This window comes from Miniopterus natalensis, chromosome 14 (assembly GCF_054644295.1).
Source record: "Miniopterus natalensis isolate mMinNat1 chromosome 14, mMinNat1.hap1, whole genome shotgun sequence".
In the NCBI taxonomy this organism is placed as follows: domain Eukaryota; kingdom Metazoa; phylum Chordata; class Mammalia; order Chiroptera; family Miniopteridae; genus Miniopterus; species Miniopterus natalensis.
The window spans coordinates 33,921,774-33,948,030 of record NC_142094.1 but is presented as its reverse complement, the minus strand read 5'-3'; the positions used below and the strand labels follow the sequence as shown (position 1 = coordinate 33,948,030).

Below are 26,257 nucleotides of genomic sequence, written 5' to 3'. Positions count from 1 at the left end.
GAAAGAGCCTTATGTAAAATACTTTTAATTGCCATGGGAATATATTCTACATTTACAGTAATTGAAATTAAGTACATGGTAATTAGATGTTAGCTTTTATTGCCTATTTAATAAAAAAGAATAAAATATGGTATGTAAAAACAGTAAAAATTCAATATTTATATCTCAAGCATGGTGCTAATAGGCATGGATTAAGCAGCAAAGACTTTAACTTGATGAAAGCTTATGCTAATATAATAAAAATAAATATATTTTATTGAGAGTTGTTCTTAGTTACTGGTAATGATGACCTGTAAAAAGCCATCTTGACTTCCAAATTTTAATATAGTAGATAGAGTCTTGGTGAATTTTTTAGGTACTCGTAAGGGTCGCGATGATATTGACATTTCACATTTATAAGCACTCTCTGGCTTTTGACTTTTATACGCATCATCTTATTATCTTTACCATCCCTTCCAAGTTTTTCAAAATAAGGAAACGCAGCAGAATATATAAACAGAAATATGCTTAAATATCTGCTGGCAAAAGCCTGGAAGTCTAATTGAGTGACAAATCTCTTTCACTTATGGCCACTTTGTAAGAGTCAGGTGAGAAAATCAGTCAAGTCATCTAGGAGAGCGCCTCCAAAAAAGTCTCCATGAATTCATACCTGCAAAATTTGAAAACTGGAGAACCATAAGCTGTATTTGAACCAAAGATATAGTTTATTTGGCCAGCATCGCATTTTGAATTTAGTGCCTTTTAGTAGCTAAGTTGCCTAAATTCTCTCCAATCTCCATTCTCTTTCACCTGGATTATAGTTACTGATTTGTGATTACTTCCCTAGTTCTGAAGGAAGGGCCACCTTGTTTCCTAACTCTGGAAAACTCCACTCACATCATGTTCCATGTGAACAGGGCTTCCAAGAGCATCAAAGTATAAGCCTTTCTGAACACACTGGAGTTTTCTACCCCCTGGTGTGGAGGTTGGAGAGACCCCATCTCTTTGGGTGCAGTTGGAAAGACTTCAAGGAGGGGATGATTCTAGGATGGACCTTCAAGAATTGACCTCATTCTAAGGTTTTGCTCAGATGGTCTGACTCATAGGAAACAACTGGAAAACTGGGGACCTGGATTGTTTAAAACTCGAGTAAATCACTGCTTGTATTTATACTACTTAGTCATCAACTCAATTGTCCAAGTCAAAAGACTGTGAGTCATCCTAAATCTCTTCTGTCTTCTCCATTTGGCTCTTAGCGACCCCTGTGGCTTCCCTTTCTAAAGTTTTCTCCAGTATCCTCTCTACTGCCCATTGTTATAGACTCAATCATGGTCCAGGCCTAAATTATTTTATGACAAATTATCTTTTTCTTTGACCAAGAAGAAAAAGCTGCCTGGGTAGAAAGCTCTAGTGTTTCTCCATAGCCTTCAAAGTAAAAAACCAGTTTCTTGGCATGACATAAAAAGTCCAATATGATTTAGTTCTTTCCTCTCTCTCTATTATCTCTTGATATACACTTTCACTAGCACACTGTATATATCACTGTATTTTATGTTCTATACCTTTGGTTATATTACTATATCCTTTGTCTGAAACAACCTTTCTCACATTGCTGGCAATGTCTTACTTTCTTTTAAAAAAATATTTTTATTAATTTTTAGAAAGAGAGGAAGGGCATAGGAAAGAGAAAGAAACATCAATGTGAGAGCAAAACTTCAATCAGCTGCCTCCTGCACGCCCCCTACCAGGGATTGAGTCCACGACCCGGTCATGTGCCCTGACCGGCAATCGAACTGCGATCTCCTGGATCCTAGGTCGATGCTCTACCGCTGAGCCACGCCCGGCCAGGCCAGGAATTGTTATTTTTAAAAGCTTAGTGAGTGACTATAAGGTTGGCCAGAAGTGAACTCCATTGTCCCAGACTGCACTTACCAAATTAGGATCAGTCACATCACAAGTAGCAGTTACTGCATCATGCATAAACACGGTTAACCTAGAAGACTCCAGGGTCAGGTAGGTTCTACAAACTGGTCAAGTGGCCGAGGCCGGGGAACTGCAATGACCTACAGAACACGTGCCCCTCCAAGGATGCAGCTCATCATCAGTTTCAGCTGACTCTTGACTTGCTGAAAAATGGGCCCCGTGATGCCAAACATTTTCATTTTTCAAGAAAAGCAGGAAATCTCATTTTTTTTTTTTTTTTTAAAAAGTGAAATACATGATTTTTAAAGCATTGCCTAACATTTTTCTCACCTCCTCCTCTTTATTTCATTCTTTTAACATGCCCTTACAGGCCAGCTATAACTGTGAGTCAAATGGCATCCATGGGACCCACAGTTTTGCCATCAGTGGAAACATTACATGTGAGTCTTGCCTCCTGGCGTGTAGGGTCTTATACAGGGTTAAGATGTCACTCCCGTCTTTGCTGCAGTGACACTTGGGATGTGAAGGATGAGCTGTGTACTTAGAGAAATGACATTCTTTACGTTTCTGTGTAGGGTTCTCAAAAAAAAGTTGGATAGTTGAGACCGTAAAACATGGTTTACAGTTATTTTACTCCAAAACTATAAGAATTATCTTGCTTCTTTATTCCTTAGGAAAATTATTTCATTGTTATTCTAGAAAAGGTGAGAAACAACTGTTTATTAGGGAAACATTCTGAATCTTCCTCAGAATTTTAAAAAAGAATAAATTCTACAAAAAATGTTTATTTGTTTGAAAGGTTAATTCAGATATGAAATAATTCTGGATACTTCCAATTGTACTTAAAAACATCACTTGATGCTTGAGGATCAAGAAGTAGAAAGGAGGCTGACATTATGAAGGAAACAAATTGAGCAACAGACATGCTGTATAAGTATTTAAGTGGCTAGAAAAATCTACCAAAACATTAATCATCCCTAAAAAGGATTAAACACTTTGACAACTTATTGGTTATAAAATGGCATATGATAAATATTTGGCATTTAATAAAACTCATTTGTATTCTGTACAAGTTTTATTTCCTCAAGCAGAATGTATGTCTAATTTATCATTACTTGGCTTTTATTTATTTTTAGTGATTTACCAAGAAATTGAGTGGTTGATATAGGCCCCCCCCCAAAAAAAATCAATTGCATTTCTTGTTCCAAGATATGTTAAAGTGTTATTTCTTTAAGTTTTATTTCCTTTTCTTTTATCAGAATTCTAATGATCTGTCTATATGTAAAATGTCAAAGGACACACAACAAACTCCACATGGCAGTGCTACAAGTGACTTCTCTGCTTTTGTTAGAATTGACCTGTTAATTATGGTTCATGCAACTTTTGATTTGTTTCACCTTTTGAAGTGGAAGATAAATGTGGAAGGATCAGGTACAGTTTACTTGCTTTAAAATAAACATTGCAGTTCCAATTGTCAGTCTCCTAATGGGTGTTCATAGCATATGCTTCTTCACTCCTGTTTCATTCAAACAACTTTCACTGCCTCCTGGGTGTGGAAGATGAGAAGGATCCGCTGAGTATTCAGAGACTGTCCACTCTGTGCAGGCTTTCTTAAAAGGCTTTGAAATTATTTTGTGTATGTGCTGGGAAGAAGAGATAGAGCTTGCAGAATTTTTGTCAGAATAATGCCTTATATAAATTTTGTCCGTAATAAGTTTTCCCAAGAAATGATTGTGTGATCAAATATGTAATAAATGGCTATTTTATTTAGCTTAAGAGGGCTCATTTCACCACCATCCCCTCTTAGTCCAAGAAAGAAGCAAAAATCAAAATTGCCTGTAAATTTTATATATGTGATTAAAGTGAAAGTTGAGCTGAAGTTCTCTTGCATGGAGGCGCATTAGAAATATGTCTGTCTAAAATCAAGGGGAGAACCTCCCACCATTCCTTCTTATTTCCACTTTGGTTCATCTGGGTTTAGGTCTGATTGGGCTGGATAGCTAGTTGGCTGCTGTCTGCCTGGAGCTACTTGCCCTAAGGCAGAGAGGTTCCTAGTTTTTAGTCAGATGGCAGAATGACTTGAGATATATATCAGTTTATATACATTATATATTATCCATAATATATACATATAACATATAAAAACATATAACTTAAATATATTTATTATATCTCATCTGCTTTTAAATTAAAATGTTAAGGCGCCGGCCGGGCGTGGCTCAGTGTTTGAGCATTGACTTAGGATCCGGGAAATTGGGGTTCGATTCCCTGTCCGGGCGCATGCCCGGGTTGCGGGCTAGGCAGCCGATCAATGACTCTCTCATCACTGATGTTTCTCTCTCTCTCTCTCTCCCTTCCTTTCCTCTCTCTGAAATCAATAAAGATATGTTTTTAAAAAAATGTTAAGGCAATTTATAATAAAAGACCTATTTAATAAGCTTAGTAAAAGAGACATTGAAAAACCTATCATAGTCAACATCTTACATATTACAAATGTTGTCATCATAGAACTGTTTCTTATGTCAGCCCTTCCTAAAAATTTAATGTTCATTATTAAAATACAGTTTTTGAGGAGACTGCATTGGGGCAACTGGAGTAGTTCTGTGAGAGACAGAACTCTGCTGGTCCGATTTCATACAGAGACAGATAATCTAGAAAAGTGTTTCTCCACATGCGGTCTGTGGACATCTACATATATATTATTTAAAGTACTTGTTAACAAGGCAGATGGCTGGATACTAGCCCAGATCTACTGAATTCCAGTCTCTGGGCTGGAGCCTCCATGTCTGCATTTTAACCTGTCCAGATGAACTTTACAATACAATTTGAGAGGGAGAAGAGTGCATAGTTAGAAGTACCTCAGTTATCTGTCCCTCTTTTATGTGGAGAAATCCGCTTCCAAGGGAAAGCCATGGTGGTGGGGGTCAGGGTGCAAATGTTCTTAGATGTCTGAAGAGGATGTGCCTGTAGGTGGGAAAAGCAACGTTCTGTTACTACCGAGCTCGCAGGCTTGTTTGCGCCAAGCCCCCCAGCCACATCCGCCAGCTCTAGCTGGGCCTACACTACGACTGTGCCTCTCTTGCAGAGCAGAGCACCTTTCCTGTTGCTGCCCTTCACCTCCTGCCACTGCACTGTGATGATGACTGCCATCAGCGTTATACTTAGGACTTCCATGCTTCCAACAGTACCTAGACTATTCGATTTACTGCAGTGGGATCTTCTCAACAACCCTAGGGATAGGTGTTATTTTCATGCCTGTTTTACAGATGGGATCACTGAGGCTCACTCGGGTTCTGAACTCATGGCCAGAAGTGAGGAAGTAGCAAAAAAGAGACTCAAACCCAAGTCTTTCTGCAGCTGCTCTCTGCCGGGCTGCTGCCATGAGCATGTTTGCTGCCTACCTTTCTGGACAAGAGTGTGCAGAGCTTTGATTTTTAATACTTTAGCACAGCTAATGTGAAAAAGAGATGGCCTAGTTCTTTATTTACTTATCTCCTGCAAGCTTTTACACATGATTTTAATATCAAAGGGAGGATATTAAATCTTACTCGTGAATTTTGATCAACAATAATTCACAGACTAAAAAAAATTTATTGCATAAATGGGTAGATTAGATATGGATTATATGTTCTTTGTGAGAAAAATTACTATTAAAAAGGTGAAAGAGACAGCACATTGTTAGAACATTAACTTGAACCCAAAAGAAAACAATCAGCAATGTGATAGCTGTTCTCTTTCTAATGAATTCATTCCTGGATCTTGACATAAAGCTTTCTATGACTTTTATCTCCCTACTCCCTCATTTAGAATCTGATTTGAAGTGAACTCATAAGAAAACAAAACTTAAGAATTCAAAGTCTTAAAGATCTCAAAACTGAATTCAGAATTTTAATATTACTCAGTTGTTCTTTATATTGGCCATTATCAAAAATCTTAACTGCATTCTTTTTTAAATATATCTTTATTGATTTCAGAGAGAGGAAAGGAGAGGGAGAGAGAGAGATAGAAACATCAATGATGAGAGAGTCATTGATCGAGCCCGCAACCCGGGCATGTGCCCTGACTGGGAATCGAACCCTGATCGCCTGGATCCAGGTCGATGCTCAACCGCTGAGCCACGCCCGGCTGGGTTTAACTGCATTCTTTTTGCCTTTAGATTTAACAATTATTTGTATTTTTAAAGACTTCAATAAAAAGGAGCTGAGGGTTTAATATGCCAGATGGAAATGTTTGCAAGTTGATACACTTACTGAAAGTTCTAAAATCTGTGTGCAAATGTGGGCAGAGTTTTGTCACCTAAATTCTATGCAACCTATATCCTGATCCTGGCTGTAGCAGTAATTAACTGATCTTGTCAGCTTCCTCATTTTTAAAACCAGGGGTTGATCTCTACTTGATTTCTTGTACTTAGAAATCTTTTTATTGTTGGAATAATGGAGTATTCATTGTGACATACAGGAGACTTGAAAATATTTCACAAGGATAGCAACCACTCCATTTTCCTGTAAACTGCCTGGGAATATGGAAAATTGAGCATATATGGCAAGACACAAGTGGAGAAAATGATAGAACTACAACCTTTTGTATTTCCTCTTTTGTTATATACTTAATTGAATGTGAATCTGTACACTTCCTAAGGAGCTATTTCTAGAACAGAAATATATATTTTAATGCATTTTCTTTATTAGATATTTAAATAACATCATAGTTATATCTCTGAACTACACTCCGATCTTAATACCTAGAATGACATACCATTTCCCCCAGAGCCTATAATATTTGGTATACTATCATTCTAAAATCTTGCTTCATAAACTGTCATAAAAAGTATTGTTAATTATAGAAAAGTAGAATGACTCAATATCCCAAGGTACATGTAGTCCAGAAACTCTTTTGGGAATGATAAAATGGATGAAGAATTTTGATTTTAGTAGCAGTTTAGAAAATTCACTCCTTCATTTACTCAACAAGTATTTTCTTGCTACACATTAATTCCTTGATGATGTTGGGTTTATAGATTACAAGGGTGAGGGGCAACACTGAACAAGAAATTTCAAAATGAATTTTACAAAAAGAGAGGTAAAGGGTGCTGTGGGAACTAAAAGAGGGTGGTGAATTCATCTAGTTTGAAGGGATGGATCAGTAGAGAATGACTGGGGAAAACTTCCCTAATGAATGGACATTTAGCAGAGATCTGAAAAGGGAATGGATTATTTGTAGTTCTTCAAGCAAGAGAGAGTGTCCAAAGAAGACTAGTACAGTTGTAGTCCAATTCCAAAAAGGAAAGTGAAACATGAGGCAGACCAGAACTTGAGTGGGTTTGAAAACCAATGTCAAGATGTTGGTCTTATTTAAGGGAAGTTATTTAAGAATTTTAAGAAGGGGTGGAGCAGAAATAAAAAAAAATATATATATATATATAATTAGATTTTTAATTTAAACTATTTAATTTTGAAACAGTTTAAGACTCACAAGAACTTGCAAAAATGGTCTAGAGCGTGTTCATGTACCTTTCACCCAGTTTCCCCTAATGACAATAGATTACAGGACCCTAGTATAATGTGGAAACCAGAAAATTTATGTTGATACAATGTTATTAACTCAGGTGTAGAACTTATTTGGATTTCACAGTTTCCATAAGCTGATTTGTGTGTGTGTGTGTGTGTGTGTGTGTGTGTGTGTGTGTGTATGTGTATGTTTTCTTATAATGTGTAGAAAGGACTGGAAGGGATTAAGTATGGATACAGGGGAATAATTTGGAGATTAAGAAATCTCTGAATCAACTTCAAAGTGAGCTGATAGATGAAGGTATCTTAAACCAGAAGTGGCATGGAGGTGACTAGAAGTGGGTAGATTCAAGACAAAATTAAGAGGTAGAAAGGATCAATGGGTCTTGGTGACTGGTTTTGAGTTGTGAGGGAGGGAATGCGGTCAAAGATGACCTCAAGGCTTCTATTTTGAGTACCTGGGAAGGTGGTGATGCTACTGGTTAAGGTTTAGAAGCACATTTGTTCAGAAGGAAGATGCATTCAGTGTGACCATGGTGAGTCGGAGGTGCCTGTGTAGGCAAGATGCCTTTCAGCTGGAGCTCTAGATACTGATTTAAGCATTGTCAGTGTGTAGATAGTAGTTTTAGCAAGATTATCTAAGAAGAGTATGTCACATTAAAAGAAAAAAAGGCTTATAGTGGAGCCCCAGGAACTGTTAATGTTGACTGGGTTGACAAGGGGAAGTGCTGGTAAGGAGACTGAGAGGAAATAATAGAGTCAAGGTCTGGAGGAAAGAGGGAGAGGGGACTGGGGAGGTGGAGGAATGGGAAGGGAGAGGGGCGGAGGAGGGGATGGAAGGGGCAAAGAAGGGAGAGACGGGAAAGTTAGTAGATTGATATTATATAAGCAAAGAGAGTGCTTCAGAGAGTAAATATTCCGGTAGCCTGTCTCTTTGCTCTGATTCCACGTGGAGTCGTAACTGAGAAGTTGCCTGTGGTTCTCTGTGTGCGCCACTCTTTTATTTTTATTTTATTTTTAAAATTTAGTATTTACAGTTTTGCAAACTCAACTTCAAGATAAAGTGTGATATTTTCTGCCACATTGTTTATGTCTTCCAAAATGTTATTTTGGATTGATAGTACTTAAATATGCCATATTTTATTGATCCATTTTTCATTACAGTGACCAGGGACTTTAAAAATAGGGAGAAAAATGGACAAACTATGCATAGAAGTTTAGGTTTAACAAAATCCAAAATATTTTTACATGTAAACGTAATTAAAATAGATTTTACATGCTACAACATGTAACTGATAGTACCTATATCTGACAGCTGGATCATACCCCAGGCCAACTGAAATTACCTTTTGGGGTTGGGTCCTAAGTATACTTGAAAAGTCTTCCCAATTGACTCTGATGCCCAGTGTGAGTAGTAATGATTTGAACATAGAAATACTCTGATCATTGTGAGAAGTTTCTATATAGTGACTTAGAGAAAGATACAACCTAACAGAAACCTTATTGATCCCCCTATAAGGCCAGGCATGCTAAAGAAGTTTTTCTGAAAGAAAAGTAGCAGCAGGTAAAGAAATAGAAGACAAGAAATGTGCAGTTTATCCACTGAGTTGGGAAGTGATCCTCTCGAATCCCAAAGGGGACTCAAGGTTGGAGGTAGTGGAGCAAATGTTTGATTTATGGATTTATGCTGTGACAAGCTGAGGGAGGTGTTCAGAAAACCAGGTGAAATAACATCTAAGGCCATTTGATATTAGATGGGGAGCAAAGGTGATACCAGTTCAACTAAGAGATAACTGAAGGCTGAGCTAAGGCTTTAGTTGAAGAAATGCTGCAAGAAACGGTTGGTGATTAAATGTAGTAAGAAGAAATGCATTTAGATTTTGCTGGAAGCATGACGGGGGACCATAATAAGTTGAAAATTTCTTTGGGGACATTCACTAAGAGAGAAGGTAGCATATTGTTGGTTTCTATAATGTATTATGGAAAATGATTGTGGGTGTATCAGGGAGAGGACAAGAAAACTATATGCTGAATTTAGTATAAGTTAACAATGGAGCATCTGGTTCCACTAATTTAGGCAGAATGTCAAGTGGGTATGTACTGAGTACAGATAAACAGGTAGCTTAGCATGTCATTATTTCCAAAACAGTGATTAAAATTAAAATTATAATGAAAAGTATGTACTTTCAGCATATGCGGTTACTCCCTACCATATTTTCAAAAGAATTTAAGGTAGCTAAGAAGCTGGGTTTAATGGCTAAAATTATTCATGAATGGCCCTGGCCGGTTTGGCTCAGTGGTTAGAGTGGCGGCCTGTGGACTGAAGGGTCCCAGGTTCGATTCCGGCCAAGGGCAGGCATGACCCTCGGTTGCAGGCTCGATTCCCGGCCTTGGTCAGGGTGTGTGCTGGAGGCAGCCAATCAGTGTGTCTCTCTCACATCAATGTTTCCCTCTCCTCTCTCTCTCTTTCCCTTCCACTCTCCCTCTGAAAAAGCAATGGAAAAAATATCCTTGGGTGAGGATTGAAACAAAGATAATAAAAAAAAAAATTATCCATGAATTTTGTAAAGACTAAATATAATAAACAAGATACTAACTTCAAGAGTCAAAAGTGAAATGAGGTATTCATTTTATTAACTATGAGCAAAGCTTTGCCTCACTGACATGTAGAACTTCACAATACTATATTTGGTACAGAAATCGTAATGGTCCTCATGGTGCAGTCATTTCTCTGAATGGTGTCATTGACAGTACGCTTCTCAGCTTAGGAAGTAAGTGGAGGGGAGGGTAATGAGGCTTACACGATGCTGAGTGAGTGAGTCAACGTGTGATTAATATTGAGTCACTTTCATGTTCTCTGTTGCCTGCCTTTTTTGCTTAATGGTTTTTTATCTGCAGTAACTTGGTATGAGAATAAAATCTGTTAAACAAGTTTCTTGTATTGATTATCCTGTCAGGTTGCTAACAAGTATATTTCCTCTACACTAAGGAATCCTTTTCACTCCAGAGATGTCAGTCTGATTTTGATTTGATTCATGCCAATTGCCATTTTGCTCAGATAAATGAGGAATCCAGGCTCTTAAGATATTCATAAATTTTAAAAATAGATAATGTAAACTTCTTTGCATGTAACCTTACCACAATAAGCTTTGTAGCCTTGAATATATATTTACGTGTGTGGTATATGTGTTGTGTGTGGCTTTTTAAATATAGAGGATGGCAGTAAGTCTTATTGGCTTTTTTATAAGTAATTATGTTTCCAAGCAAGTTTCAGTTGCTGTGATACCCTTATGCTTAATAGACAATGAGCAATTTTCTATTCAAAATAGTGCTACAGTAGAGGTATTTAAAAAATTTTTAAAATATAAATTGGGGCAATGAAGAACAGAGTTTATTGTTGCAAGACTAAAGCAGAACATTCACATATAATAAATGATTGAGTCATGGTAGAGAGAAAGACCAGTGATTTAATAAAACTCATTATTTTGGAAACTATCCTCTGGTGAGACTCAAAAGGAAAAGTTAGACATTCTCTTTGTGAAATGTTTCCTTCTTGTCATGTCTCTGATCTTTTCCTTCCGACTTCTGGTATTTTTCAATCTCCTTTGTAAGTTCTTCTCCCTGGACCCACCCCCCGGTTGGTTTGGTCCCCTGTAGCTCCTCTGAGACTAAGCCATCTCAGTAAACAGCACCAGTGTCTGCTCAGTTGCTTAAACTGGAAACCTACAACTCCTCCCTTTCTCTCATGCCCACATTTAATCTAACCATAAGTCCTAGACCTTCTACTTGCAAAATATACTTTCAGTTTACTGATACTTTTGCCCATCTCTGTTACCCTCCTAATCTAGGCCCTCACATGTTTTGCTTGAAAATAGTATAGTTTCAAGCTTTCCTTCCTCTTAACTTCCACCTGCAGTTGCCCCAGTTCATTCATTGAAATCCTAGTGTGTGTTTTTTTAAACATAAATCAGACCATTTCACTATCCTTAACAACTTTCCATTTCACCAAGAATCCAGTTCTTTCCCACAGCGTGCAGGCCCTGTCTAAACAAGCCCCAGCTTCTGGCTCCAAATTCACCCCAGCCATCCTTTCTCTTATCTGCTCTAGCTCACAGGGCTTCCTTCTCCAACCTTGAGCCTGAAAATATTCTGTTTTTTGTTTTTTTTTGCTTTAAGTGTCTTTCTCTTAGATCTCCTATGGGGTGGTTTATTTTATTCTTAAATCTTAGTCTAAATATTACATTTTCAGACAGGCCATTATTTCAGATCCCAAATAGGTCTTCACCTTTTTTCTACATTTAGTACCCATTTTGTAACCTTCCAACCATTTTCTCTATTTTAATTATATTGTGTTTGTTTGTTTACATCTATGTTGTCTCTCCTCTACTACTAGAATTTTACTCTAAGGAGGCAGAGACTCTGTGTATTTCATTTATCTCTGTGCACCCAATGCCATATATGAGGCACTCAAGAAGTGCATGTTGTATGAATGAACGAGTGAATATATGAATATGAATGGATAGATGAACAATATAAGGGTCGGGCTGAGCAGACTGCTGTCTACAGGCTCACCAAGATACCTGGAGCAGCATGACCTTGAAGAGGGTTGTGGGGTGAAAGCTGAATGTTGCATCAACCATTTTCCTAATTAGCATGACCAATTTGTTTCTGGAAGTTTTTATTGGTAGGAGAATGTTAAATAACATGTACAAAGCCCCTCAATTACAAATGCTCAAAAAACTTTTTCCTAGGCAGCTCTCCTTATGCCTAGACCCTACCTACAAGAAAAGGTAGAGTGTCCTCATGGGTTACCTCCCCCTCTTCCATTTCTTCTTCCCTTTCCCTTCTCCCTCATTCATTCTGGAGAGTGACAGAATTGTAGACACCACAGAATGGGCTCTGGGTAGAGTGCTTGTCCAACAGTCCCTACATCTTTAATAGCACCTACACATCTGGGGGGGTGGGTCATCGCCCAACCACTCCATGAGAGAGAACCTGAAATCCTGGAGAACACTGCCCAGGAACATTCTGGAAGCACTGCCTCCTGTCTGCCCTCTGAATCCTTTTGTTCCTTCTTAGCTGCCTCAGGTTGAAGAATCAATGTCTTGGGCTCAGGTCTGCCTGAACTCCCTTTGGGTTAATTCTTTAAGCTATTTATCCCTAGACCTCACTTTTATCCAGTGCCCTACAACCTCAGGAATTAAGTTTCCTCCCTTCTATAGCCTGCTTCTGACTTTTGGAACCTTGGCCTGGCAAAGCCCTTAAGTCTTCCCTTTGACTGGCTGGAGGCATCCAGACAGTGTTAGATTATGTAGCTGCAAATGTGTTGTTTGCAATTCAGGTGTCTTCTGCATTTATTTATTGTACTCATCTTGGCTTCATGACCTGCCTAGGCTTTTTTATGGCTTCTCTGGGTTTTTTTGTTCTTCCCTCACTGATGGGTGTGACCTTATTTCACAAAGGATACATTTTTAGAAATGATTTTTTAGATTTGTAGGTACGGCTTACTTCCATAAATACTGCACTCGTGTCAGCAGCAACTCTAAGTCACTTCTTAAATCACTTTGTGGATAATTATGGTCGTGTTGTGAACCCATGAATCACGATGGCTTGTATTTACCTGCAGTGGCTGAATTTGAACCTGGAGTTGTGTTGGAAATATAATAAATATTAACTATTTGCCACTGAAAGGGACAAATCTTTAAGTGACAGAAGGGTACAAGTAGATAAATAGATAGTGGATTCAAGTTATAAAATCACATTCACATTTATCTTCCTCATTTCCTTCCTCCCTCTTTTTTCTACCCTCTCTTTCCTTTTTAGTAGAAATTTAAGGTGGCTAACTCATTAGATTATAATGCATGTGCCATCATACTAACATGTTTTGTTACGTTTATAAATCATACATATTAGATTTCTACTGTAATCATATAGAAAGCACTTAATGTTTAGTATCTTATATCCAGGCTTTGAACTATATCTGTATTCTAGGTAATTAATTATATTAATTACAAAATTAATGTAATTTTGACTTTTTCTTGGAATATTGTATTTTTAGCCTGTAAGCATCATGAGGACTTTCTTTTTGTTTTGAGCTCTAATACTTATGTCCACCCAAATTGGTAGTAAATGTTGGCACACTCTGTTCCCCTCGGCATCTGTATATTGAGTCCGTCTGAGGCAGGGTCTGCGGGAGGGGAGAGAGGGAAGGAGTGCCTGCTCAAGACAAGGCAGAGAGAGAGAAAATGTGAACACATCAGAATCCAGATAAGTTAAATTTTATTCCTGAATTTGAGAGTTGTTTCTGTATTAGAGGTTATCTTTCTGTGAAAGCCACAAAACATGCTCATAGTTCTGTAACGTGGAGAGTGAATTTGACCAGAAAGGGAATCTCTCTGAATGAACCACCATAGAATGTTTTAAACCGTAGAATTATTTTCCAGTGGCCAAAGCTCCCTGCTGATAATGGTGTGATGGATTTGTTCAGTCTTTGTCAAGAGAGTTTGAACATTAAAATGGTTGAAGATGAGAGACACACACACACACACACACACACACACACACAGAATATGAATGTGTGTGAAATGAAGGAGGGTCTGAAAAGCGTTTATTTCGGGCCACTAGTCAGTAGACCTAAGTTCTGCTTTAATCTCTAACACAGACTTGGCAGGCATCTAACTCCTTTGTGCCTTTGATTTCTTATCTGTCAAATAGAGATAATAGTAACATCTGCTCTACCTACTGCACACGTCTGTGGCAATAGTGGAATGAAACAGATGTGATTTGTTTTGAAAGCAGGAAATGCTCTCTGCAGATAAAAGGTCATATTTTCGAAGCTTAGCATTCTCACTTTTGCAGAATTAGAGATAGGTGAAGAGGACATGCACTTTTGGATTTTATAATTGGGATACTACATTCAAGTTATCAATACAATTTAGTATTGTGAGCTAAGAAGTCAAATAGTTTAGGAGAGTGTGGCTTAGAAGTTAAATGGATTTATCTTTAAATCTTGTTTCTGTCTGTCTCACAACATTGGACAAGTTACGTAACTGCTCTGAGCCTCAGTTCCGCCTTGGCAAGCTTAGCAAGTCATTGTGAGACTTAAACGAGGTAAAGCTCTTCATTGGAGAGTATGGTGTAACCACTTAATCAATATTAGTAGTAGTCACATATTACCACTACTGTCATGTTTGTCACTCTTGATTAATTTTTCACTTTGATTAAGAAGCCTCAAAACCACAAAGCTTTTACAACTAGGAGCATGATTATTTGGATTTTAAGTTTTAATTATTTTAAAATTTTCTTAATGTATATGGCAGACACAAAGTATCTAATGTATTAAAGCCTAATGCAAACCAAGCTGATCTGCCTCCTCATACCTGCACATCACTGTAACAAGGCTAAATTTGGCTCTAATTTTCTGGAAGCATCGCTAGAGGGAGTAATGAATGACCCAACTCACAATTTCCCGCCGAATGAAAGTATAAATGTTTTGGAGGTGAGGGGTTGGTAAAAACATGTTATTTTCCTGATGCTGAATTCAAACAAATGTAACGTAATTTAAAATGTAAGTTCATTTGGCCCTGGCCTAGTGGTTCCTTTGGCTGAAGCATTGTCGTGTAAACCAAACAGTTGTGGGTTCAATCCCTGGTCAGGGCACATACCTAGGTTGTGGGTTCTATCCCTGGTTGGGGTGTGTCCATCATTTCTCTCCCTCTCTCTTTTTCTCTCTCCCCACCCCCTCTCTAAAATTGATAAACATATTCTTGGGTGGGTATTAAAAAAAAGTAAGTTAATTTGTCCCAGAGATTAAATATGAGAAGCATTTGAACAATAGGGTTTTTTCTAAAATGATTCTTTGATGATCAAGTTTAAAATCAAGCCATTACAATAATTGAAATGACAATGCATAACAGATGGTGATGAAACACACTGGGCATCAAAGGACTACACGAAACATAATGGCACTCAGTCTGTGCCCTGTAGGCAGGGTCACCCTGGGGGTGAGGAACTTAATGGATGCTCATAGTAGGATCATGTTGACCTTGCTGGAAATAGATGAATTCTAGAACTCAATTGTTTGTGTGTTTTAAAAGATACATAATATTGCTTCAAAATGTTGTATTGCAATATGCAAAATGTTTTCTTCCCAATCATTGCTCTGTTTTGCAGCTTAAATATCTAAACTTTGAAAATTGAGTCAATTCATAATTTATCAGGTCACGTGGTTCTTACATTCTCTAATGTAATGTGTACAGTCTTATTCATTTTCATGGAAAATGCTGTCTGGTATTTCTCTGAAACCCACAGTTCTACTTTAAAAAAATATTTTTATTGATTTTTAGAGAGAGAGGAAGGGAGAGAGAGACAGAGAAACATCAATGTGAGAGCAAAACATCGATTGGTTGCCTCCCACACATACCATGACTGGGAATCAACCTGCAGCCCTGGTATGTGCCCTGACCAGAAATTCAACTTTTTGGTGGCACAGGCCGACACCCAACAAACTTAACCACACTGGCCCAGGCCCCACAGTTCTACTTCTATGATAAAAAGGACAAGAGTTTGACCTGGGCACTGTGGGAGACTGCCCTATTTTAAGTTAGGCTCACTAGTGTGGAGTGGATGTCAAATGTGTTCCTGGAGCGCTGAATGATTTGGAGAGTTGAATGGGTGGCTTTAATACTGACTTTTTGGATGCTGATGAACACCTACAAGGAACAATAATTTTCTCTTCCTTTAATTAGTACAAGTCTGCTCCACCTGTTAACATCTAACCAGTGATTTTGAAAGCGATTAGCATGGTTCCTAGTCAATAAGAGAAAAGTGAAAGTAACAGTTAAAAAGGAGCAGGCTTAAGGGATATTTGAGCAAGCAAATATTTTATGGGTTAACACCGCCTACTTGTCCCAATCATTGTTTTTCTTTAGAGTTATAATATCTAAATTTCATTCAGATACTTATTACAGAAAAAGGAAGGGAAATGGTGACTGGAAATTATTTGTGATGCATGTAATAGACAAAAGATTAATATCATTGGTCACCTGAGAACTATGTTGCTATCGTCTGTTTTGCCCCAGGGATGACCGTGTTTTGTGTCAAATACTGATTGTAGACCTGAATGGTACGAATAGTTTTGCATTCTTCATGACCGTTTCATTTATTTTTATTGAATCCATTGGAGTGGCACTGGTTAATATTATGTAGGTTTCCAGTGTAAAATTCTATGATACGTGCCCACCACCCAGTCAGATCATCTTTCGTCACCATATATTCGACCCCCTCTATCCTTCATGCCCCCCTGCCCCCCTTACCTCTAGTTTTGAGCAAGTATCTAAATTAGCCATTTGTGGAATTAAATTTTATCCTTAAAAAAATGTGACCTAACTGATATTTCTTAACTCTCAGCCAGCTTATAGCTACCGACAGAGTTCATTCAGGAAAGCTGTTAGGCAAGAAATAGGACCCACTGTTTGGGCAGAATCTTAATAGTTGAGGCCGTGACAGGACTATTCCAAGTTTTCCTTGCTTATAGGTTATTAGTTAAATATTTCACAGTAGGTAGGTGGAGTTATCCTGCTGCAATGAGTCCTGGAATTAGAAAATCTTAAGGGTTCTTGCAATCACTTTATCTGAGTAAAAGAGCTATGACCTGTCTGTCAATGGGGGGTTGGACTTCTGAGATGCCAACTTAAGAGACAATACCGTAAGTCAAGGTGACCTTGAAACTGCAATTACTACTCTCCTGACATTTGAACCTAAAAGTGACCATTGAGATCTAAAGAGATTTAGTGAGTTTTTTTAATCAAAGAGTTGATTAAATAAGTTTTCTACACTTTGAAATTACTTTAGCTAGTTGCCATTATTAGTAATAATTGAATAGCTTTGACTTTTTTACAGTGCTTGGAAGTCTTTGTCAAATGAAGGGATCAGATATTAATTTTCACATTTCTGAGCATGGCTATTGGGAGTCTATTTACTGTTGCCTGGCATGTGTTCAGGGGGGAAACTAATCTAAAGAGAGGCTGTGAGTGGAGAGTAACTTTTCAGCCTCTGGAGATAGCTTGAAATTGGAGAGGAAACCTCATTATCTCCCATTATATAAAAGGTGACTGAGAGTCCAAGTAAATGTACGATTTATGAGACAGTTCTCAAGAGTTTCAGTTATAAGAATTTCTAAGTAACCTGATAGTAAGTTCTGCTTTTATCCCTAATTGATGAAACGCATGACAGAAAACCTCCATGAACTAAGTAACATTTAAAAATAAATTTATATTATTTACTCTTATGTCTGATAGATTATATATAAATCACAGCTTTTCTTATAATCCGTCACTGGACTCCTAAGGCTTTAGAGTAAAATAAAATTGTTTACCACAGCCTTCTATGCCCTATGACGCCTGGCTCCCGCCTACCTCTGTGTCTCCCTCTCACCTCTGTGTCTCCCTCTCCTTCTCGCCCACTCTGTGCTTCAGCCACACAGGTCTAATTTCCTTGAACAGATCAAGGGCAGTCCAACCTCTGGATCTTTGTCTTTGTCTTTCACCTAGAAAGCCCTTCTCCATGACCTTTGCACAGCTGGCTCCTACGGTTACGCAGTGCTCAGCTCAGAGAAGGCTTCTTGATTGTCCAATATGAAATAGCCTTTTCACTCTTTGAAATAAAACTAGTGCTACGTAGATACTGCTAGCCTACTACATGATAACCACAGTATCAAATATCCTTTTATTAATGTTGAGAAGATGAATGAGTCTCTGGTCATTAATAGTGAACACTTCTGGCTCCCTTGTGAGAGCAGTAGGTGCGTATTTTCCTATACTCACCCTAGAATTGTCCATTTTTACCTAGGTTTGTATAAAAAGACAATTTCTATCAAACAGAAATTCAGAACTTTCTCTGCAATAAGCAAATGGAGAAATGAGCTTTCCAATTTATTTTCTTAAATTTGCGAGTTTGGAAGAACCATTTCTAATCCTGGCATTAAATTATCTGAGGATATTATACCGCCTAATGAAATTTTTAATGAAGGATAGGATTATCAGGTGGGTTGTAGCATTTATAAATTGAGGTGCACTAAATTCTCCAGATGTTAAAATAATAATTTATATCCAGTGATGTGCCATGGAGCCAACTCAGACCGGCTCATATAAGAACTGCTTGTTACATTTTCAGGAATTTTGTAGGTAGGTAGAGTTTGCATTAGTAACTTGAAATTGGATGTGGTGGGAGTATTTATACCATGGAAATTGGCAAATACCACAAACCAGGGCTTTCTTTCTTTTCCCTGGAGAGCTAGTTTACCGGCACAACTGTTATATATAGCTAATATTTTAGAGGCTGACAATTTGATGACAAATCAATAGGGCTACCATGAAATAACCAAGTTACTTTTATGGGTGTTTGGATTTTAAAAGCCACAAATTTGGGGCACGGAAGAAAATGTTTTTTTTTAAAAAAATGGGTTATTTGTTCACAGACGCAGACAAGAAGGATCAGAAATCAAGATCTTTGTATTTGCTTCTTACACCTCCTGGGTCAGGCTGCTGATTTCTTGAAAAATGTTGTTAAAATATATACTCTGGGTTAGAGCAGATAGCCACCTTCTGGAACCTGTGATAACAGCTTTCCTAGCTCCCATACTGATAACACAGTTCAGCTGATCTCATATGGAGCATCGTATCTTAGTGACAGTGAGTGTCGTGGACTGTTTCTTCGGGGAAAGGAAAAGAGTCACAGAAGATTTAGGTGGAGGCTCTGGTTGATTATAATCTATACTGTTGGAGCAAGTGTAGACTAATGAGAGTTGACCTAACGCCCTTCAATGGCAAGGGACTTAATGGAAAATTACCCCAAGAGGTGGGGCTTTACTCACTGACAAGAACATCCCTGAGTTACTACACGGAGGCTCAAGATTTCTATCTTGTTGCAGAGATAGATTATTTGTGACAATCCAGAGGAAAACATGTTGTTGAGCAAAACTCGTATGAGGAGATAAATAAGACGTAGGTCCTGTGTTTCTCAGTTTGTTTTAAGGTGACCCAAAAGCATGTATGAAAGCCTCAAGTTTGTTTTTGCGGAGACAAATTGGTATCAAGTTGTTTTCCATTTAAAATGAGACTGGAGAAGCAAAAGCAGCCTGAAATTCCTCCCTTCTCCCTCCCCACCCCCACACTTTTGATGAGCACTTGAAAATACTGATAATTCCAAGGGGTTGTGTTAAATCTCATTGTGTCCTATTTTGACTTCTCCATACAATAGGCTAATAATACTGTTTATGAGATGGGAGAAAGTGGCTTTTCTCAATCATCTTTGGACTAAACTAATTATGTTCTTGGAAGAGAGACTTATTTCTAATCTTGCAACATTTCTAGGGCTTATATTTTTAATGGAGTGCTATTCATATTTCCCAAAGGATGTTACCATGTAGCTAAACATGTTGGGATTCTGAGATTGGTAACATCCAGTCTGTATATTATTAGAAAGTAGGAGCCCATTGATGGCCTCATTCTCTGATCCAAACAAAATAAAGGAGCTCTTAGTAAAGAGAATATTATCAATTTGATTAAACATAAAATTGGTCCTGGTGTTTGGAAAAATATAATTCTAGAATAATAGAGTGCAGGAATCACTATGAAGGTACTACTGGTGTTGTTGAGGTCAGGAATGGTGACGATAATTAATAAAGGAGATCTCTTGTAAATCATAGGTGGGGACAAAGTTTTACATCTTGTGTTGAAGACTCAAGAGAATCAGCTCTTTACTTCAGGAGAAATAAAGTTTTGGCAAGCCAGATTAAAAAACAACCATACAACTAAATAGCCCTATTAAACTAATGTAAAGGTTACAAACAGATTTTTAAAATAAAGTCTAATCTGAAGTCCTTAACCACTGGCCATCCATCACCATCTCTTTATTAGGTGAAAATTCCTGCCATTCATATTTAAATACAGGCCACAGAAAGAGACTCTATTAAAAAGAATATCTTTGAATATACAAATAACAGTCAACCAGCATTATATATCTATATCTAAGTAATTATTTAAATGAGCAATAAATAGCTTTCTATTTTTCCTCATAGCATAATTATTTCATAAACTACCTTTAAAATTAAAGATTTTTCAATATAAAAAGCATCCCCATTCTAGAAAATTTGATAAAAAGAGAAAAGTAGAAAGAAAAATAATATAATTCTGTCACCAAAGGCAACTGAAACCAAATGCCAATGTCTTATTTTCTGCTGATATTATTTCAAGTAGTAATTGTATATTCTATTCCCTACCCTTCCTATTACAACTGCTGCAATGAATACTACTACGCACTTTGTCACCCACCATTTACTGTAAGTGACACTATATTTTCACTTGTCCTCACATACAATTCTGTCAGGTTGGTAATTCTTAAAAATGCCATTTTACAAGTGATAAAATGGAAATTCAGAAAAGTAAGATCACCTGCTCAAGGCTTAATAGGTGGCAAGGCGCAGATTGGGTCCTGGATATAGTAATAACTTCAAAGACTATTTTTTTTACATTTCATCATACACATACTTTCTTATTCTAAAGATAATTCTGTATCCTGCATTTTTACTTTAAAAATAGTCTAAGAATTTCCCCATACCATTAACACTCTTTATAAACATAATTTTAATTACATTATAGCAGTCCAATTCTGCGAATAGTTTCCATATTGATGAATTTTCAATTGTTTTTGTTTTTTTATATATGCCTCTTTATTTCTTAAACCCAAATCATTATAAAACATGATGTGTGTAGGCCAGTCCAGCCACACTGAGGTCTAGATAAAAAGCCACCCAGAAGTGGGCAGGGCTAATGCTTCGGTCGGTTTCCCTACTGCGGGCTGTTTCCCTGACAGCCACTTGCTAAGCAGTTGTTCACAACGACCAGCTTGGAGTCACATGCTTTCCAAGTGAAGACTTTTCATATAAAATTCCAAATGTGTTGCTTCCCCTCTCTGTTGCTAAAGTCTTTTCTTTCACCTTATCCAATTTCTCAGTTCTCTGACAGTATTCTGATTGTATCTCCTAATAAAATATTCTAAAATTTTTATTCACATTTATTATTTATGTATTTATTCATTCATTTATTTTTGTATCCTTGGAAGTCATTTTGGAGCTTATTATCCCATTGAATCAAATTATCACTATTTTTTAAGTTCTGCAAAACTTTCCTGTTAAACGCTGAATCCCAATGATAGACTAAATATTTTTCCCACTGGCTATCCATTTAATCCCATGTCTAAATCATGTTGTGTTTGAAACAGCTTGTTCCGTAGAGGTTTATCTTTCTGGTTACCTCAGTTTTAGTTGCTTGAAGAAATAAATATTCTCTACAGAAAGATGAGGTATGGATAAATAACTGCCAAGTTTCTACCAGTTGTTTCAAACAGCTGATTAGGAATCCAGTTCTTGCAATTTTTTCTTGACCACCCATACTATAACCATTATTGTGGTAGACAGACACTGGGTATAGAGTAGAGAAAAAAATTTAAAAAATGATTCCTCCCTTCATGGAGCATAAAGTATAGTGGAAGGGGCATAGTATGTCCTGATGTTCTTCTATAATCTATAAATACAGTAATAGTAGTGTTCTGTAAAATGCTGTATTTTGTTAATATTCTTAAAATAAGTTGCAAACTTCAATTTAAAATGTTTGTCCAGCCAGCCTGGCATGTCTCAGTTGATCACTGACCTATGAACCAGGAGGTCACAATTGGATTTCTGGTCAGGGCACATGCCTGGGTTGTGGGCTCCATCCCTAGTAGGGGGCTTGCAGGAGGCAGCTGATGGATGACTCTCTCTCATCATTGATGTTTCTCTCTCTCCCTCTCCCTTCCTCTCTCTGAAATCAATAAAACGTATTTTTTAAAAAAAGTTTGTCCATTGGTTTTTCCACAATCTTCGTGGCTATTCAAAAGCATTCTAAAACAAAATGGAATTGTATGACTTGCTTGTTTGTCACATATTCATTATATGATACTTTACTTAACAAAAAATTTCTCAGTGCCTTTCCTGCAGCCATGGAATTGCTTTGTTCTCAGGCCTTTCGGAAAAGTGTTGGATTCCTAACGAGAAAATGCGGCCGCAGTGTGCTGGAACACTATGGTCTGAGGCTCTGCTCGCCCTCCGAAGCTCCGACAGCACTTGTCAGATGTGCTGGTAAATCTCTCCTTTCTTGCCCTAGGTCCAAGGATCTCATAAAGGAAGCCATCCTTGACAACGACTTCATGAAGAACTTGGAGCTGTCGCAGATCCAGGAGATTGTGGATTGTATGTACCCGGTGGAGTACGGCAAAGACAGCTGCATCATCAAAGAAGGCGATGTGGGGTCACTGGTGTATGTCATGGAAGGTATGGCTGTCACTTTGCTCCTTTGAAAGTCAAATTTGCCTTTTCGTCGTATCAGCCTGCACACGGATGACATGAGACAGTTTCATTTCTCCCTTTTTTGCTGAGAAACAGTCTGAAAAGAGGTGGAACACTACTTAGATACTAATTGTATGAAGTGCTTGTGTTTAGAATATTAATATGAGAACCTCGTATTTTTTCAGACATCAGGGAAGTATGATAATATGAAGGAAATAAATGCTATTTATTGCACTGACAAGACCATAAGCTGTCAGATCACTGAGCAGGCTCTCAGAGCTTCAAGGGAAGCTCAAGTCTGTTAGAAGTATGTTTGGTCAGATAGTGAAAGTGTCTTCAACTCCACCTTTAACTTTCAGTGTATGATTATGTTTTCTGCCATGACGCTTCCCTAAAAAGAGAACGGAATGTTTTCAGTGTTTTATGTGTGTGTGATAGAGGCAGAGTATAAAGGTTGGGTGGCATTTTAGTTGTCTAATTAATAAGAATGATGGCTTATTTTCATAAATCTCACACAAACTGAGATAGAAACTGCTTTTAAAAAAACCGAGGCATGCATTTTGTAAATATGTTTTATGCTTAAGTAGATTTTCATAATGTGTATATCTAACTTGGAGTTCATAATGACATGTTTTCCTTTTGTGGGAAGAAGGAAACCTGGAATAATGACTGTTGATTTCCTTTCCGTTGAAGTCACTACAGTGACCGTAATCTTATAAACTGATGCCGATCTGACCCCAAGCTGTAATTCTAGCCAGTTCAATGTAACTTTGGCTGATCCTGTGCTAATATCCTTATGCCAGAATAATTTAAAAAAACCAAACCCTGCTGTTTAAATATTTATGTTTTAATTGAGGAAATGTTTCATTGTTTAATTAGTTTTTTAATCAACACATTCAATCTCCTCAAAATTTAGATAGCAATGTTCTTGTTATAGGCGGCTTCTTTTTCTTCTGGGAACATTAATATTTATAAAGGGTATACCATAGCAACAATGAATGAATAGTACAGAGAGGATCTTTCACATACTTGCGTATTACCCAGGCATTCAGAAAAACACCCGAGGAGTTCACATGGAAAATCAGTCCAATTTTTCCTATATCTCTTCATTTAAAGGAAGTGTTCTTCATAAAATGCTTGTCTAACATGTGCCTTAAGTGATTTTTGTTGTAGCCTGGGCAGTGTCCCAAGTATTACTGCATACCTAAATGCCACCGCTTCTCATCACTTTAACAAAAGAGAATATTCATATGGTAAGACTTCACTAATTAGGATGACTGGGGAAAATCATCTGGAGGTAGTGTAAATATGTTATTATGTATTTTCAAGTAAAATGAATTGTGTGACTTTCAGATACTTAATTGCTGTCTAATAGAAGAAGTTTCAGTTTCAAGTTTTAATCAGAATTATTTGATATTAGTTGCTCAAGGCAGCAGTATAAGTAGATTAAGTTGCTGAAGCTCTGTTTACATTTTAATTGTTTTGAAATATATAAATGACTCTTAGAAAATACTTGAATAGAATTTATTTTCTTAAACAAATGGACGCAATAGGCCTTAATTATGATGTAACATTTCTTAATATCCTTACAACTCTTGCCCTCCCCTTTTTTAAATTATAAACTTCACTCTACTATCATCCAAAACAAATTTTGATTTAGTGATTCAGAATTGGTGATGTGAATAAAACATCTTTTTTTTGGAACGGAAGCTAATATATTCCTACTAAAAAATGTCTGTTCATATTCCTTAACATAGTGGATTTGCTTAGAGATATTGGTTTTGTGTGTTTTCTAAGATCCTTCATTGTGGACCCAGATAGAGTACATTTTTTTTTTTTTTTTCTAAAAATGGCAAATGCCTGTTTAGTATTTTTTGACCATTGGCTGTTTTAAGTTAAACTTTTAAATAAAATCATCCTTTTTTTCTCCATGAGATACTTGTTAATGATAATAGCTTTTATTAAGTACTTACATTTGCCAGGTACTGTTCAATCACTTTATGGGGATTAAAATATTAATCCTCATGACAACCTTAAGAGGTAGATATTATATTTGTCTACATGTTAATAGATGAAAAACTGATATGTTGATAAGTTAAATAATTTGGCCAAGATCATACACATAGTATATTGTGGTGAAAATCTTGGCCACCTGGCTCCAGGGTTTCTGTGCCTAATGTTAACTTTCAAAGTATGCAGATTACAAGTATTGTTGGCACATATTTGTTGTGGAGAGCACAGTCTGAGAGCTCATAAAAGATGCACAACATTAATCCATAAGATAAAAAATGGTTTGATTATTTGCAAGAAAACAATAGAACTTGAACGGAAATAGTACAAAAATAAAATCATCTAGATGTTTCCTATAAATACCTTTCAGGCTTTTCTGCACCCTTTAAACATTGAACTGCTTACTGACCTTTCTATAGATCATCTCCCGTCCATTCTCCTCCTCCGTAATTCCTTTCTTCTTATTGAGAAATGGCTGTGATTTGGCTTAATCTTGGTCCACCTCTGTGTCACTGTTTAGGACTAAACTCTCCGTGTACTTTGAAGGCCCTATTTTTTTTCTGTCTACAGTCAATAGTATTGATTTTGTTTTTCTCACAGGTTTAAAAAAAATTTTTTTTTTAAAGAAGGAACAATTCTTTCAGCTCATCACACAATGATTATTTTGATAGCACTTTCGTACACTAAGTGATCTGTGATTATTTACACCAACTCTTATGGACTAGACTCATGTTTCTGGTTTCACTTTTGTCTTCTGAAAACTGGTCATCTGCCTCTTTTTCCAGTGAGTTGGTTTATACCAGGTCTGCCTATTAGGCTCATGCCTGCCACTATTTCTTCTTCAACTTGGACATGAATCATGCTAGCACCATCGACAGTAAACTTACACAAATTCATACTGCAAATTCTATTTCTCCAGCCCCCTAAAACACCTTACTGTCTTTATATAATTAAATAATGTACTGAACAAAGGCTGATTCAAAGAGGGATTTTTAAATAAACCGGACATTAATGATGAGCCTCAGTCAGTTGGCATTCAAAACACTACCTGAGAGCAAGAAGGGATGGAATGCATTTTCATATAAATTAGTTCTCTCAGTAAATTTAACATGAGAAACAGACCGTTTTATTCTCCCAAGTCAGGTGTTGCCTTTTGACCTTATGAGTTTTTCATGTTAACCTGAGAGCTATCTTCAGAATAGTTGAAATACCAGTGCACTTAAAGTTCTTTTTGCAGTTCCTTTATAGGACCAAGTTTGTAAACTGATGTACTATTCATACAAAAACAAAGCAAATATCTATTTATGAAAAACTGTCATAAACAAAGAGACTCTGGAGGTATTAAATGTGAATATTGATGTATATTTCAGTTATGGAGTTGATGGTGAAGACAGGGAACTGAGATATTTAGAGGACATGTGGGAAATCATGTTTATTTTGGGGTACCACCCTTCAA

General features: G+C 37.2%; 1 protein-coding gene across 2 annotated transcripts in view; it reads left to right on the top strand.

Annotated features, from left to right (window-relative positions):
- Positions 1-26,257, top strand: part of PRKG1 (protein kinase cGMP-dependent 1) — a 949,780-nt gene that overhangs the window by 117,492 nt on the left and 806,031 nt on the right. For both annotated transcript variants that reach the window (XM_087824419.1, XM_016220747.2), the window contains exon 2: positions 22,610-22,776. In XM_087824419.1, coding sequence (XP_087680545.1) covers positions 22,610-22,776 — 167 coding nt within the window. The remainder of the gene's footprint in view (positions 1-22,609; positions 22,777-26,257) is intronic.